This window comes from Anguilla rostrata, chromosome 13, assembly GCF_018555375.3.
Source record: "Anguilla rostrata isolate EN2019 chromosome 13, ASM1855537v3, whole genome shotgun sequence".
In the NCBI taxonomy this organism is placed as follows: domain Eukaryota; kingdom Metazoa; phylum Chordata; class Actinopteri; order Anguilliformes; family Anguillidae; genus Anguilla; species Anguilla rostrata.
This window is the reverse complement of record NC_057945.1, coordinates 33,395,138-33,411,198: the sequence shown is the minus strand read 5'-3', so window position 1 is coordinate 33,411,198 and position 16,061 is coordinate 33,395,138. Positions and strand designations below refer to the sequence as shown.

Sequence of the window (16,061 nt, the reverse complement as noted above, 5' to 3'; positions counted from 1 at the left end):
CTGAATAAATACTACAGACTGTGAGTGACGGAGGCCTCACTACTGCTCAAACAGCCTACTCGCTTTAGAGCCCTGTTACAGCTCGTTGCTAATGTGCACTGTTATTGCATAATGTATTGTTATTGACTGAAAGCTTTCATATATTGACAAAGGGACTTGATATTTCACACTGAAGTGGGGAATAGACTGTGGGGGATAGACAGCTGATCATGATGCTGATCCCTCCCTGGGTGATGCTCTGGCAGGTTGTGCATCAGACAGTAGGAACCATGGCAACAGTCTGCACTGACATGGCCAGAATTCTATTCTGGACCACGAGGTACGATGTTGCACTGAATATCTAAGACAGCGCTACTCAGCTCCAGGTCCTGTGGGCCACAGTGTCTGCAGGAATTTGCTCCAACCATGTACTTCACCACCTGTATTCTCTAATGAGCGTACTTTGTGAGCCAATCAGGTGGTGTAGCGCATGGTTGGAGCAAATACCTGCAGACACTGCAGCCTGCAGGACCTGGAGTTCAGTAGTGCAGATCTAAGACTTTACCTGGATGTGCCACCTGGGAGATCCTTATAACTCTATAATTATTTCAGTGACTTGTGATTAATATGGAAACAACCAATTGACTTTTAGTCGAAAATTTCTTGGTGCATGTATTTAGGGGGCCTCAACACAATTACAATTGTGTATTATAGCACATATTATGATAATTATATGGAACATTATATAGAATTATAACAATTCTATAAAAAAGATAGTCTAATTTACTTTGAAAATTCAAACAAAATGTATATATTAGAAAATATCAGTACCCTCAAAAGATGAATTCAGTCTATAAGGCATTTCACAATACCTCAAAGTTAAAATCTTTTAAAAATATATATATGAACACATATGTCCATGGGATTTGAACCATAATTAACTGTCCTTGTGCATTAAAATCCTTGACAATTATGAGTTGAATAGCCTGTGGCACAAACATACTCAGTTGAAAGGATATATAATAGTGATACATCAAACTGATGATTTTGTAACAGGAAGCCAGAAGAATTATGAACTGGAATAAATTAATACTTGTGTGATTTTCTACTGGCTGATTTTCATGAGTGTGAACATACTGCCCCCTAGAGGATGTTATTGTATTCCTGAGACTTACACTGATGTTGTTCACTTTTTTAAGGCACTCTGGATAATATAGCCTCTACTAAGTTATTTCGGTGCAGGCAGGGGGAGCTGTGGCGTTGCCGGGGTAACGTGCGTGGCGGCGCAGGGGCTGAGGGTGTCGCGCCGACAGATCTCTGCCCTGGAAAAACCGCTTTAGCGTCACAAAGAAGCGAGCAGCCAGAGCAACCAGAGAGCCCGGGGAACCCAGAGAACCAAGAAAACCCATAGAACTAAGAGAACCCTGAGAACCCAGAGAACCCAGAGAACCCAGAGAGCCCGGAGGCATGGATCTGCGCTCGGAGCTTCTCAAGTCCATCTGGTACGCCTTCACGGCGCTGGACGTGGAGGAGAGCGGCAAGGTGTCCAAGTCGCAGCTCAAGGTGAGGGTCGGATCCATCTACAGGATGAAGAGGAAATGGCTAGTGGGGGTAGGGGGGGCTCAGAGGTGCGGCTTTAAGGGGGGGGGTTGTTTACTTTCAAAGATGAGGGATGTACATGGAAAACTTTTTCACTTACAACCTGAACTCTTTCAATGCACCTGCGTAATTCCCAGCTACACCAAGTGCCTGCTATTTCCTTCAGTACATGAGAAACGGTGAACATATTTTGGTTGACAGGGTCATCTTGTACATTACATTCATTCAGCAGACGCTCTTATCCAGAGCAGCTTAAAGTATCGGAGAAACTCAGATGCAATCATCTGATTAATATCAGCAACTGTGCTCGACCTGGTTGACAACATTAACAAACTAGTGAGTAGATGCAACATCACTAAAGCACTAGTGGCCGCTAACATGCTAACCAAGAATCAAAATATATCAAAACATAAGTCATGAGAAAATTACATCTATAGCAAGCCCCGAGATAAACATAAGATCATTAAAAGTATCATACCCTGAATTAGTAAAAATTACTGTTATACTTATGACTTCCCTCTTTTATCACCTCTTAGCCTCAAACAATTCTGCACATTTCTGTAATTCCATCTAGCGATCTACTGATCATAATTTAATCAAAAAATATACTTGATTAATTTAAGCAAATTGCAATTATTGTTATTATAATTCCTCTTTGGTGTTTTGCAAAAAGATTCTGAATGTTTTAGATTTTCTGTGATGTTTGTTTTCGTTTGTTCCTTGGTTCAACTGTGCTAGCTCTGCTTAAGCAGCTGCTAGCTGTAATGTGGTTGGTGTATTGTTATCCGCCTCAGACAGATCTCCCAAAGCATCAATCAGGCAGAGATAGCAATACTGATTCTTTTTCTTCATTATTAATAATCAAACAGGCAGACAACAGAACACTAAAGACAAGGATGGGGCACTAAAACTAAACAAAACAGGACAAGACAGGGGCCTGATGCATGGTATTGTTGTAGTATTAGTTTGATGGTTGATGAATATTGTGAAGGTAAAAGTATGGAACGGGTTGTGTGGGGTGAATTGTCAAGAGGAATTATCTGCCAATGAACAGCAAAAATTGAATAGTAATACTGTAACATGGTAATGCACATTATGCCCAAGTTGCAGTTCCATTGCTGTCCTACGAGAATTTAAGATTCACAGCCTCCGCAAAGTCACTCTTTGTTTTGGATAAATAATATTGGTGACTCACCACAGTCGTAGCCGCTCTGATTTATTTTAATCTAATGTATACCTGGAGGCATTTAATCTCATGCCCCACTGGTCCAAAGCTCAGTGCACTTATGTACCACCACTGAGGGGCCGCTGTGTTTCTGCCTGCCTGCCTGCCTGCCGTGCCCTGACCAGAGGCCCCTGGCGCTTTGACTTTGTACAGTACGCTAGTGTTTCGCTGCATTTGGCCTGCTTTGTGTGTGCGTTCCACACTGCAGGGGATCTGACCCCATGACAGGGCTAATCCCTGTCATGCAGAGGGGCTCCGGAGCCCTCAAAAGAGCTTTGTTACGTCCGCCAGCTCGGCGTCTCGACTTTCACTCCAGGGCGGGACGGGGTAGGGGGGGTGGGGCAGGATGTGGTTAGCTTCTTGAGATGTCGATAGTGTGTTTGCATGATCTGTCTGGGCCCAACACTCATCTGCAAGGGAATGTATAATCAATGTACACACATTGGCAACGGACCTGTGTTTTGTAGTTGTCCCAGTGACGTTTCAGTATGCACTGAATGTGCATCGCTTTCGATAAAAGCCTCTGCCATATAAATGTAATGTAATGTAATGTTCAATTAAGGCTAAGTAGCTCTGCACTGTTTATCCTTCACAGGAAGTTCCCTTGCTCTTGGGTGTGAAACAGGGTTCTGTTCTGCCTACACAATGTTTATGTGACTCTGAACAGACTTTATATGAGTCCTGAATGTAATGAAATATACTTTTGAGTCAAATCTATCAGGATTTATGTAATGTTTTACTATATACCCACACTGGGAGACCATATTAATCGTCACTGCAATGTTCACCACACCAGTCTTACAACAGAACACTGTGGATTTATTCAGAGATATACAAGATGTTGAATGCAAAATATTATTTGATTTTAGTTCATTTAGATATGTAGTATTGTAGGTGCATACACATGTCACCTGGATTTATTTGCTGTTTATTTTTGCTGCTGTTCTCTTTCCTATAATAGACAGACAGTTTTCTCTCCATTAATTTAGGCCAGTGACCACAACAGAGGGACATTTAATTACACATGATGATACTGCTCCATATTCATTTACTTCTGTCATTTACTTCTCTCCTTGCATATGAGTCTGTGTCTCATGCCCTCCTCTGCCTGTCGGTATGTTGGAATTTGTGTTTGCTATTTTTGTCTGATATTTGCATGTACTCTTATGTCCCTGTGGGCCTGTGTGTGCCCTGCCTTTGCGTTCACGCTTACTCAGAGTTTAGCGTGCCAGTGTTCTCCTTTGTGTCTGTGCTGACGCTTGTCTCATTGTGGCTGTGAATCGCAGGTCTTGTCCCACAATCTGTGCACGGTTCTGAATATCCCACACGATCCCGTGGCCCTGGAGGATCACTTCAGGGAGGACGACGACGGGCCCGTCTCCACCCAGGGGTACATGCCGTACCTCAACAAATACATCCTCGACAAGGTACTGCCCCCCTCCCCCCCCCCCATCCCCCACTACACCCACAACCTCTGTGGCCAGCACTGGCCTGGCAGGGTTTTAAACGTGACTTTCAATCAGTCAGTTTGTCAGTTAATCAGCCACCATTTATACTCGTGATTCATTTTCATGGTTGTTCAGTTGCCCCAATGAAGTGGTTCAGAACCCAGTTTGAACAAAGATCATACGTGTGCCGACCACAAGGTCATCTCTGACCTACAGCTGGCAGTATAATCAATACAATACAGACTTGCACTTATGTAGTCTTACGCATTCTTATGTAGAGTTTTTGCCTCACCGCCATAGAGTCAGTGAAATGAAATGATGACTTTGGGCGTGCAGATGCAGGAGGGGTCGTTTGTGAAGGAGAACGTGGACGAGCTCTGCTGGACCCTTACCGCCAAGAAGAACTATCGCCCCGAGAAGAATGGCGGCACCCTCCTGCTCGACAGGGACTCCTTTCGCCTCTGGTGCCTCTTCAACTTCCTGTCTGAGGACAAGTATCCCTTAATCATGGTTCCTGAGGAGGTGAGCCGTCAGCAGTCGACCAACTGCTCCCTCGCCACCACACTACCTAAAATGAATTCACTGGTACAGGCAGGAAAAGTATCAAATGGTTATATAAAAATACAAAATGCCTTCCAAGTAAATGTATCTATATGCTATCAATATTGTTTGTTTTACAGAGATGTAAATTGTCCAAAGAAGAGGTGACAACACGTTACATATGAAAAAATATGCATATTTTTAAATATGTGTATTTCAAATATTGCCCAGTCCTGGGCAAGCATGACTTGATAAAAGAAACCTTAGAACAGAGCTGCCCTAACCCTGTTCCTGGAGATCTATCGTCCTGTAGGGTTTCATTTCAATCCTAATTTTACACACGCGATTCTACTAATTAGCAGCTTAACGAGATCTCTGGCTGTTGAATGAGGTGTGCTTTGTTATGGTTCGAGTGAAAAGCCCCTGGAAGGTAGGTCTCCAGGAACAGGGCTGGGCAGCCCTGCCTTAGAACATGGGACTTCTTAAGTGTGGCTTATGGTGGCAGACTAAACATCCTCTGAGCCCATTGGTACCATCTGTTTCACTGGAGGCGTGTAAATGTGCATTGCATTTCTAAAGACACATACAGCACATCAAAGATCTGCAATTCTAATACATACCTCGCCATCTCTAGTCTGCATGGTAGAATAGTTCAAATACAGTCCAAGTGTGGTCTGCTTTTTTCAGGCATTTCTAAACAAAATTGATTATCTACATTTGGGAATTAATATAGTGTATCCCCTTTGTGTGAAAACAGTTATTTGGAGGGATTGGTGGTGCAGATTTTTTATTCGTGTAGCAGTCCCTAGCTCCCCTATTTTTTGTTGCTGTCTGTCTATGATCTCAGAGCTCTCCATCATTTATTCCCTTGTCCAGGTAGAATATTTACTCAAGAAGATCTGCACAGCTATGAGTGCGGAACTTAATTGTGTGGAGCTGGAGGACTACATTTCCCAGGATGCTGTGCAGCAGAGCGGATTTACTGTCTGGGTTTTCCTAGACATGATGAATTCTGGGAAGCTGACACGAGGCTCTGACAGGGAATCCCTGAGCATGGCTATTGAGAAGGTGTACAGGGAAATAGTTGGTGAAGTACTAAAAGAGGTAAATTACGTCCTGTGAGCAGGATTGCTTGTTCTGATAAGTAGTATAAGAAACACACTTATCAGTTTTTTAGGGTTCAAATTCAATATGTATCCCAATGCATTTTCTAACATTTTGTGATCACATAGCAACCAAGCAGCACTACTCTTTTAAAAAAGTATGACATAGCTCCAAATTAACATTATTGTATTCTATTTGTATTTTGAATATTTCTGCAAACACGTGTACCCACATTTCCATATTTACTCTTCTGTTTGCTTTTTACAGTTTATGTGTGTTTTCTTCATTCACGTGTGTGTGTATGTGTGTGTGTGTGTGTGTGTACATTTGTACATGCAGGGCTACCTGTGGAAGAAAGGGCAGATACGCAGGAACTGGACAGAGCGTTGGTTCAAGCTCAGGCCCAGCACCCTGACCTACTACGTCAGCGAGGACTGTAAAGAGTGCAAGGGCAACATCACACTGGATCACAACTGCTGTGTGGAGGTGGGCGGGGCTTGGGGTCAGGGTTTGGCTGGATGGGAGGATACAAGCATATATCAGCTAATACACAAGCTCCTACTCTACAGAGGGAGTCTCCTACACTGCTCTACACCATCCTCCTTATAGGCAAAATGGCAAACTTCAGAGGCCTCCTGTACGGTTACTAGCAAATTGCAAATGTCATCTTATCAGTTCAGTTAACTAAATATTATCTTGTATGTTGCCATTTGTGGTTTTCACTCATAATTAAAATTTTAACATTTGGTTGAGTTGGGTAGCCACAATCTACTCACAAAATCTCAGACTCATCACAGCGACTCTGGATTGGCACAAGGCGGACTGTGCAGTTTGTGTAGGCCTCAGTCATTATCTGAGGGACTGCAGGACTGTCTGTAGTGATTTTACCTTGCTGAGCATGGGATTCCTTTGGCAGGTGCTTCCAGAGAAAGATGGGAAGAGGTGCATGTTCTGTTTAAAAACGCTGACCAGAACGTACGAGATGAGTGCGTCCGACACCAAGCAGCGCCAGGAGTGGACCTCAGGTTAGTGTGCCTGTACACCATTACCCAGAATTCTCCTTCGCTATACTTAAGTTAGTAGAAAGAGTATAATGAAGAGTCATACACCCATGAACTAGGGTTTGTTTAAGCTGACATTTTGGTAAGGCACGCTACATTTCTTTCTCTTTTTTGTTTACAAAAAGTTTTTTCATCCATTATTAGCTTTTTCTATCAGTTTGGAATACCCATCCCATCACTTCAACATCTACTTTTTTTTTTACACAAGTTTCAAAATTTTCTTAAAAAAGAAAAGAAAAAAAAATCCTGTAAAGCTGTTGTAGTGTATTGCGGTAATGATGTGATATGGATGTGTGCTAGCCAGGGTATCCCTTGCCAACCAATCCATTTTTAACCAATAAGGTGAGATTTGGTTTGAACAGTAACATCATTAGCACCCAACGAGCCAATGAAGTGGCTTCTCCTCCCTCCCCCGCAGCCATCCAGACGGCCATTCGGCTGCGTACGGAGGGGAAGTCCTCCCTGCACGTCGACCTGAAGCTCAGGCGGCGGGAGCAGCGGGAGCAGAGGGAGAAGAGGCGCGCGGCCAGGGAGGAGGAGCAGCAGAAGCTGCAGGCCCTGCAGGGGGAGAAGGAGGAGAAGCTGGCGGAGCTGGAGCTCCTGAGGGAGGCGCAGCGACAGGCGGAGGCCCTGCTGGAGCAGGAGGAGCAGCGCCGGAGGCAGCAGCGCGAACAGCTGCAGCAGGCATTGGAGGTGCAGCTGCAGGAGGCTGAGGAGGTCAGAGCAGGGAAAGAGGAGGAGGAGGGGGGAAGGGGAGGTTAGGGAAACAGCACAGGTAAGGGAACTAGAGGAAAATTAAACGTGAGGAAAAGAGGACAGGAGAGGAGGTGAAAAAGGAGTAAAATGGAGAACGACTAAGGAGAGGGAGGGGCAAGGGAACAACAGAGGAGACTTAAAGGGAGGGTTAGCATAGAAAAAGAGATGAGGGAGGACAGAAAATATGTGTAATGCAATCTTTCAACAGGCCTTCACTGCTCTATGTCTTACACATGTCTCCATGTCAGCGCATCTCCTCAGTAAAATGTCCAGTGTTAATTCAGCTCTGATGGAGTACGTGTGTGACCCCCCCCCCTCCTCGTGCTTTGCCTCCCGCTCCAGGCGCGCGCCAGCATGCAGGTGGAGATGGCACTGAAGGAGGAGGAGGCGGAGCGGCAGCGGAAGAGGATCCGGGAGCTGGAGGAGATGCAGCAGCGCCTGGAGGAGGCGCTTCACCTGGAGATCAAGGCCCGGCAGGATGAGGAGGCCTTCCGCTACGCGCAGGCCAGGTGAGCGAGCGCCACACACCTGTTGATGCGCGAGCGCTGAAACACGCGCGGACGCACTTGCGCTCACACGCTACGTACGTGCAGGTTAGAGGTGTAGCGTACTGCAAAGTGACTAGAGGAGATGCAGCAGCCATCATTGTAGGCTAATCGTTTGGTCTGTGATCGAAAACACCAGACATTGTACACGAGTTTAGTTCAGCTCAAGTTCCTGAGGAAATTTAGCCTCAAAGGGAAGCTGTGTACCTGAAAGGATCATTGAATCCAGGTGTGCTCGGCTTGGCCTGTTTTCAACCCAACACGCTGCATAAATCAGTCAACTGATAGCCTGCCTGTGCACATAAACTTCTATTGGTTCACGCTGTTCTCACATCTTCACTTCACATCTTCACACCTTTTTTGCCTTTTTTCCCTGTGAAACAGATGAATACCCATTACATTCACTGTAAAATGTTTGCTTCAGCATCACTGTCATGCTCCAAATATTGGTTGGGCATGCCACTTTTTCACATCACATACTGTTACTGCACCTTCACAACACTTTTTATATTGTCTCCAGGGTTCTGTTCATTAATGTTACCTTCACTAATGGGGGCAGAATCAGAACACTGAAGTCGCCGATGCAGAATCACACGATGTACAGAATCTCGAGGCCAAAGGCAAACTGTTAAGAGAGTGCATTTCTTTTTTATGCCGCGTGCTGTGTCTGATTCTTACCGTATGTGTTCATTGGAAATGCATCTACTTTCCCGCTTTGACTCCCTCTGTCTCTGTCCTCTGTACCCCCGCAGGCTGCTGGTGGAGGAGGAGGAGCGGATGAAGGCCCTGATGGCTCTGCAGGAGGAGCAGGAGGAGCTCATCCTGAAGACCCAGCGGGAGAAGCAGGAGCTCAGGCAGGAGATGGAGAGCAAATCCCGGGCTCTGGACGAGGCCCAGCAGCAGCTGGAGGAGGTCCGGGCCAACCGCCACCGAGTGGACCAGGATGTGGTGGTGAGCAGGCTTGGGTTTGGGGGCACTTAGGCGGGGTATGCCGGAGAAGATGCTCTTGTGGGTAACGGCAACAATGGCCACCCTGTCTGACAAAAGTCTGAGTCACCGCACTTGCGTACTATTGAGTAATAGTTGTTGGGTACACTGGATGAGAAAGTTGTTATGTTGGCCAAATCTTCTCTAAATATAGTGCACTTCTCAGGATGATGTACTTATTTCCAGGGGTTTCGTTGCGCATATATGGGAGCATGCTTGTCAAGAAGTAAACAACCATTTTGGCCCCCTAAATATAACCTGCAGCTTTGCTTTAAAAACAAGACCCAGCTTTATGGACGTTTTCCTTCAACAACAACAACAGCGACATGTGAACGTGAAGGTCATATGACACTTCCACAATACCACTGGAAAATAATATGGACCGCATGCACTCTGTACATGTACTCTGTACATGTACTATAAGTATTTTACCGTTCTGAGAGTGTAGGTGTGTGCACATGCGTAAGGCAATCTGTGGATCTATGTGTATATAAAACATGTGCATTTACAGAGTGCATGCTTCTGCCCATCTCTGGTTGCATCCGTTGCCATTTCATGCCATTTCATGCTCGGTAGCGTGTAGCTCCTATTTTTGTTTCCCCTCTTCGTGATGATGTATCTCACGGTAGAGGACTGCTCCAACCAGCTCACAAGTTTCACCCACAGTATTTTTTGAAAAATACGGAGTCTCGCCGCCGTGCTCTGACATGATTGGTTGCCATGGAGATAAGATCACAGCAGCATCCTGTTTGGTGACTGCATGGGTGTTTCGTGTCTTTTTTTTTTTCCTCAAAACCGTGGTAACCAAGTCAATCTTACTTTCCGCCTCTTGCGCATATACTAACCTAAAAACATGCAGGAAAGGATTTAAATATAGACATGGCATGGGAAGGAGTTAAAATGTCACTGAGGTGACAAATGCTTTGATCTCAAGTGCCTGAAAATATCTGCAGCTGGTATATTTCAGGGATACATCCTGCATACTGCAACCCTCCTTTCCTGCGTGAAGCTACTGCGAATTGTGTGCAATTTTTACAAAGATGCTTTCCCCCCCTTTTTCCTCCAATTTGGAATGTCCAAATGCATTCATTGTCAGTGCTCACTACTGCAACCGCCTCTAGCCGTGCAGGACAGCACAGACAAGCAGGTGCTCTTCTCCAACGCGTGTGAGGTTAGCTGCTGCTTCATATCGCTCTGTCGTGCACAGGCTGGGCTCGCACTCACGTGAATCAGAGGAAGACGCGTCCCGTGTAGCTCAACAGAGTGCGGGTGCCGGACCAGACTGGAAACCAGACTGAGGGGCCCATCCATGCAACAGGACAATGCCTTTAGTGGACGAGCCACCCGGCAGCACCTGGGCCTTGGGCAGGATTTAACATCAGCGTGTGCACTATAACAACTTGTGCTTCAGCTGGATAGGCCAACCAACCTTCATCATTCCACTGTAAACACTGACCCTCTCTCAATCATGTTGTTCCAGGCTGCCCAGAGGAAGCTACGTCAAGCCAGCACCAATGTGAAGCACTGGAACGTTCAGATGAACAGACTCATGCACCCAATCAGACCTGGAGGTGAGGACGTGGCTCAAGATCCAAAGCTGACTCAACGGGGATGGATCTCATCGCGTGGTGTTTCACCATGGTGATGTCATACACTGAATGAAGTGAAACGTTGGATTAACTTAAAATTCTTCAAAATTCTTCTTCAACTGGTCATATCTAAAAAAAATTAATTTGACTCAACCAAGTTAAATTTTATTTAAAAATAAATAGGTTAATTTAATTTAATTCAGCTTTGAAAATTCAAGTTGAGTCAATTAAAAAAATTTTGATTTAACTTGTTGAAGAAGAATTTTGAAGAATTTTAAGTTGAGCTGTCTAATTAAGTTTCACTTTTTTCAGTGCGGCTTGTGAAGCATTCAGATTTCTGTAACCCGGGAACCTCCCCTCTCACGAAATGAGGTCCGAGACCTGCAGAAAGCGGAAACAGCTCTCACACTTAACTGCGCTGTCTAAATGTTAGTAAGCGCTCTTACAGCAGTGATCTCCGCGTTCCGCTCAGATTTTCTGTAACTGGCTCGTCTGTGACCAGCAGTGACACACACACTCATCTCAGCACTGCGCGCTGAAGTGTAGTTTTGCGTTCTGTGAGAGCTGCGGTTTAGGGCTGAGGGGCACAGGCACAAACAAATACAGAAAAAAGTAAAACCCCACCCCAGACATACAGAAGATACTAAAATAAATGTAAGCATGGTCACATGAATATGTCTTATTGTGTGCTTTGGTATTTACTAAACTCCTTTCCTCAACAGCATCATCTTAAAGTAAGCAGACACGGGTGGTAGATTGCTTGCCATTCATGTGGACGAGCACTCAGCTGAAGATGCTTGTTCACCATCTACATATAAACAATCCATGGGAACCTTAATATAAATCAAACTTAAGACTTGTATGAGCAGTAATGAAATTTCTTTCCAGTTTTTTATTTATTCCAGGTATTGGTGAATTACTGATTACCAGTACAACCTGTCACCGTGCTCTCTAGGACAAAGGCTTGATGTTGTTCTCCTGCTTTTTTTAAACTTTACTTCGGGATTAACGAAATCCAGCGCTTGATGTATTGAGATGCAGTGCAGTGAAGATTGCTTTCTGTTGTTCTCTGTGCTTGTTTGCAGAGAGAAAGCTATCCATCGGGGGCTCTTCCTTCCCCAGCGTCCACGCGCCTTCACGGAGAGACAGCGGACTGCGACGTCAGCGATCGGAGGGCAGTAACGAGTCCAAGGAGAACGTGGACAGTGGCGGCGGCGGCGGGGAAGCGGAGAGACGCCTCTCCCAGGCGTCCAGCATGGACATGGACATCCCCTGAAACTCCAGATTCCAAACTGGGGCGTTCAGCTGGGGGGGAGGGGGATTTGTTCTGATCATGATTTTAACCATGTCCCTGGTTAGAACGTGTACCATCTCCATGACAACGTCCGCAACAGCATATGATAATAAGAAAACTCTGAGCCTATGAGACTGCAGCGAAGGATGTGTGTGTGTGTGTGTGTGTGTGTGTACTGTTACTGAATTCATGCAGCTGTGCTTGTTTCTCAGAGCAGTGTAAACCAGGTTTCAGTTGAGACAAATCCTATTGTGGTCTCAACGTGAGCACAAACAAGATCTCATTCGCACACTGCGCGGCTCAACAGGTCTTATCTCACACGTTACACGCTAATCCCGCGGCACAAGCGCATGCCGCTGGTTAATGCGCCAGTCGATGTTATTGTAGGATCTCACTCCCTTCTGCGGGAAATCTGACAAAATGTCAGACCTTAGCAACCTTTCAAACCGGGGATAGATTCTGAGTAGCCAGGAAATTTTCAAAGATGTAAGATATTTTTTTTTTTGGACCTGGGTTGCTGGGTTCATATTGTGTACATTATTGTATTTTCCAGTGGTCTTCCTTGTCAGTGTCAGGGCCATGGCTGTGATTTTAATGGGTAGAGCAAGGCCAGAGGAGAAGGACTGAAACAGAGTACAGCACTCTAGGTGTTCTTGGTATTGTAAAATCTCTAACAAACTGTTTTTTAAAGAAAGTCCAAAAATCTTTTGATTAAATTAAGCATACAATGTAAAAAAATAAAACATTTAAATAAATACATTTGAAAAGAGCTGGGAGTGTTTGTTGCCTTTTCTCCCTGGTAACTTTGAGGAGTACTGTGATACAGCAGCAGATGTTCAGACGGAAAGACTCTGAAGTAGACCTCACAACTTTTGTGGTCAGTCCCTTCACTTCCTGTTTCCTGTTCAAGTCCGTGCTTAGCCGTTGAATTGTGCTTTGCATGTTGAATTTTGCTGTTACATAAACAGCATGAACGGTGTGTAAACCAAAATAGTTACACGTTGCTCAAAAGGCAGAGCTGCACAATTTTTCCAGTGGTTATCCATATTTAATTCACTTAAGCATTTTATAATGTTGCTTCTTTTTCACAATAATGTGAATTGTGTGTTTTAGGTGTTAGATTCATATATATTTCACTTTCAGCTTGTTGTATTGTAATTGTTTTTAATATTGCGATCTGTGTGTTTTCGGTGTTTGGTATAAGCTGTCAGTTTAATGGTAACAGGTAGGTAGGATTTTAGATGTAATTATGTGCGCAGGTGCTGGGCATTATGTGTGTGTGTTAAGGATGTACATGGGTATAGTGTGCATTGAGACGTCTGTGTGTAATGGGATGGTGTGGGTATCTGGTTTTGTTTAGTTTATGTTAATGAATTAACTTGATGTGTGTAACTTTGGTGCATGTGTGTCTTTTTAACGAGCTGCGCTAAAGCAAATGCCTCTGATTTATGTAGATATGGCAATTAATTATTGAATCTTCAATGTTGAAGCTTGCATTGGCAAGAACGGCGCAAGTGAAAATGGTGAAAAATACTGAAACGATTTAGTCCGCTAAGCACATTCAGACCGCAGCCGAGAGAAACTTGGTGAACAGACGCCCCCTGCTGGAAACATTATTTCATGGAAACCAACCAACGGCGGAGACACCTGGCAGAAGCTTACAGCAGGCAGGCAGTATTGAATAGATTGCTATAAGATGAGCGTTAATAATTAAGTATCAGGAAAGGTTTTGTAGTCATTGCTGATAATCTTGCTGACATGTTGATACTGGTTGGATGAAAGTCAATTTCAAAAGAAGGTTAATGAGCATGAATATCCAATTGTCACCAATCAATTTCATGTTTGAGAAATTCCAAGTCTTAGCAGCCTACCAAGTCAAGAAACAATGATGAAACAAGAAGTGATTGAGATCATGATTGAAAAAAATGGAAAAGAACGCTCTACAAGTGTTGTTGGCAGGCTGACCATAGCATAGCAATTAATGACAAATAAAACTGAAGCACTTACTAGTGCTGAATTTTCTATGTGGAAATATGTGAATTCAGTTTATGAATGTTATAACAAACCTTAAAGACAAATAATTCACTTGGGCATGCAGATTACAAAAAGTGGACATTTTAATTAACACTGGATCAAATGTCATTGGAAAAATGCTAAGATCAATTCCCAACATTTATTATGATTATAAGTCAGAGACATACTTGTCATGTCCAAAGTCTATATCAAAGCTTGTAAATGGAATCAAGGTCTAAATCTACATTGTTAGTTTGGTTTGATACAGAACTGTGGTATAAACATGCCAGTGCCAAAGGAATTCACCATTTATCCACTGCTGTATGCTGTATCAACCTGAAAACAACTTCAGATACCCAGCATGACAGAATCATCTGCGTAGCGAGGTTTGGCTGAACATTCAAAATGACCAGATCAGTATCTTTCAAATGAGTACAGCTCAACTGAAATAATGCGGACAAAATACATTAATATAATTCATAAAACAATTTATTGAAATATGTACAAACTGCAGAAAATAACATTCAAAACATTAATGATTGGTTACAGTAAGTGTTGACTCAGAAATCAGCCTTTACGTAAAAAAAAATTTTTTTTTTAAGTACCATTACCATTAATGTTAAAGTTATTTTGTTTTAAGGGTGAGCTAGAACTAGCACTATACTTTGGAGTTAGTAGCTTTCCAGCTAAATAACTCTCATGGTCATATATAGATTCTAAATCCCAGCCAATTAATCATTTAACATACATGATAAAGGTTGGCACTCACAGTCTCATAAAATAAAGGCAAAGAAATTATCCTTGAACAACATAACAACAGCAAAAAATTTAATTAGGCAAAATAATGTGTAGGCTAGGAATCATGTTTTGACAAGCACACCTGAGAGGGAGAAAAGGCCTTCACAGATCTCACAAGTTTCATGTCTATACTTTAGCAGAGCTCAGTCAGAATAGACTCAACTCTTCCATGTAGAGGAGTCACAAAACACAACAAAAACCACAAAACAGTTTCCACAGAACAGTTTCATTTCACTCGCAAGCTACATTTGATGAACTTTAGCCCCACGTTGGCTGGTCAGGTTAACGTTAAAATAAATTATAGCTGTAGCCCTGGCTAATTCAGCTTGCCATGGCATTTGGTTAATTTATGCAAGAGACAACCAGGAGACGTTCGCTAGAATAACGGGCATTGCATTTTCTTAATGCAATTTCAATTCAGTTCTACGTTTACAGTATCAGATGGAGTTAACTGAATTGGAAGTCCTAAATTTGGTTCCGCTTCAGAGAGTTTCCTAGTTACGGCCACATGGCAGAATGTTGCCTACGGAGGACTACAGAGCAGTACAGCTTCCAGGGGTGCACAGCCAGAGTCATATATTTCTTTAATCTAGCTTACATACAAAACTTCTGTGATTGATCTAGTTGTTCCAATGTATCATTCAGACCAATATGCTTTATATGATTACATATTAATAAAGGTTAATACTGATAATCATTTTTTTATCAAAAGCGTATACGCTTTAGCTTTCAAGCTTATTCTGTAGAAATGCACCTTTGTCTTGCGAATTTAAAGACCCCGCGCAGTCACATTTTCTAGCATTTAAGTATTCATTTAGCCACAGGATGCAGACATACACTTTTCAAACTTATAAACAAGAAAATAATACCGTTTATTTTAATGTCAAGTGTCATTTTTTACAAATGAAAGCTGGAGGTCTGACTGCAGGCCTGTTTTGCATGTTCACTTCAAGTTGACTTCTGATTGGCAACCCACGATGGTCGTCTCCAAACGGCCAATACCAAACCATCCTGTAGTGGGCAGTGTAACTGCAGCTTTCAGGATGAAACAACAAGACTTTTTGCAGGAAACGGGCCTACATCTGGGTTGAAAGGCCAGACGAATTGGATGTTCGCAGGTGTG

At 43.5% G+C, this 16,061-nt stretch overlaps 1 protein-coding gene across 2 annotated transcripts; it reads left to right on the top strand.

Annotated features, from left to right (window-relative positions):
- Positions 1-1,301: 1,301 nt before the first annotated feature.
- Positions 1,302-12,896, top strand: LOC135237935 (differentially expressed in FDCP 6 homolog). Of its 2 annotated transcripts, none has more exons than XM_064305507.1 (11): positions 1,302-1,542; positions 4,090-4,230; positions 4,588-4,773; positions 5,668-5,895; positions 6,235-6,381; positions 6,812-6,920; positions 7,375-7,649; positions 8,055-8,221; positions 9,010-9,208; positions 10,725-10,815; positions 11,919-12,896. In XM_064305507.1, exons 1-11 carry the CDS (start codon positions 1,447-1,449, stop codon positions 12,107-12,109), a joined length of 1,830 nt encoding a protein of 609 aa, XP_064161577.1. In that variant the 5' UTR covers positions 1,302-1,446; the 3' UTR covers positions 12,110-12,896. The 2 variants fall into 2 exon arrangements, with proteins under 2 accessions (XP_064161577.1, XP_064161576.1); XM_064305506.1 differs by having other exon boundaries at positions 7,375-7,673.
- The last annotated feature ends 3,165 nt before the right edge of the window (positions 12,897-16,061 follow it).

Coding starts and splice junctions, on each gene's coding strand:
- LOC135237935 (XM_064305506.1), top strand. CDS start 1,447: ATGGATCTGCGCTCGGAGCTTCTCAAGTCCATCTGGTACGCCTTCACG. Junction 4,231..4,587: donor ACAAATACATCCTCGACAAG/GTACTGCCCCCC, acceptor TTGGGCGTGCAG/ATGCAGGAGGGGTCGTTTGT. Junction 6,921..7,374: donor GCGCCAGGAGTGGACCTCAG/GTTAGTGTGCCT, acceptor CCTCCCCCGCAG/CCATCCAGACGGCCATTCGG.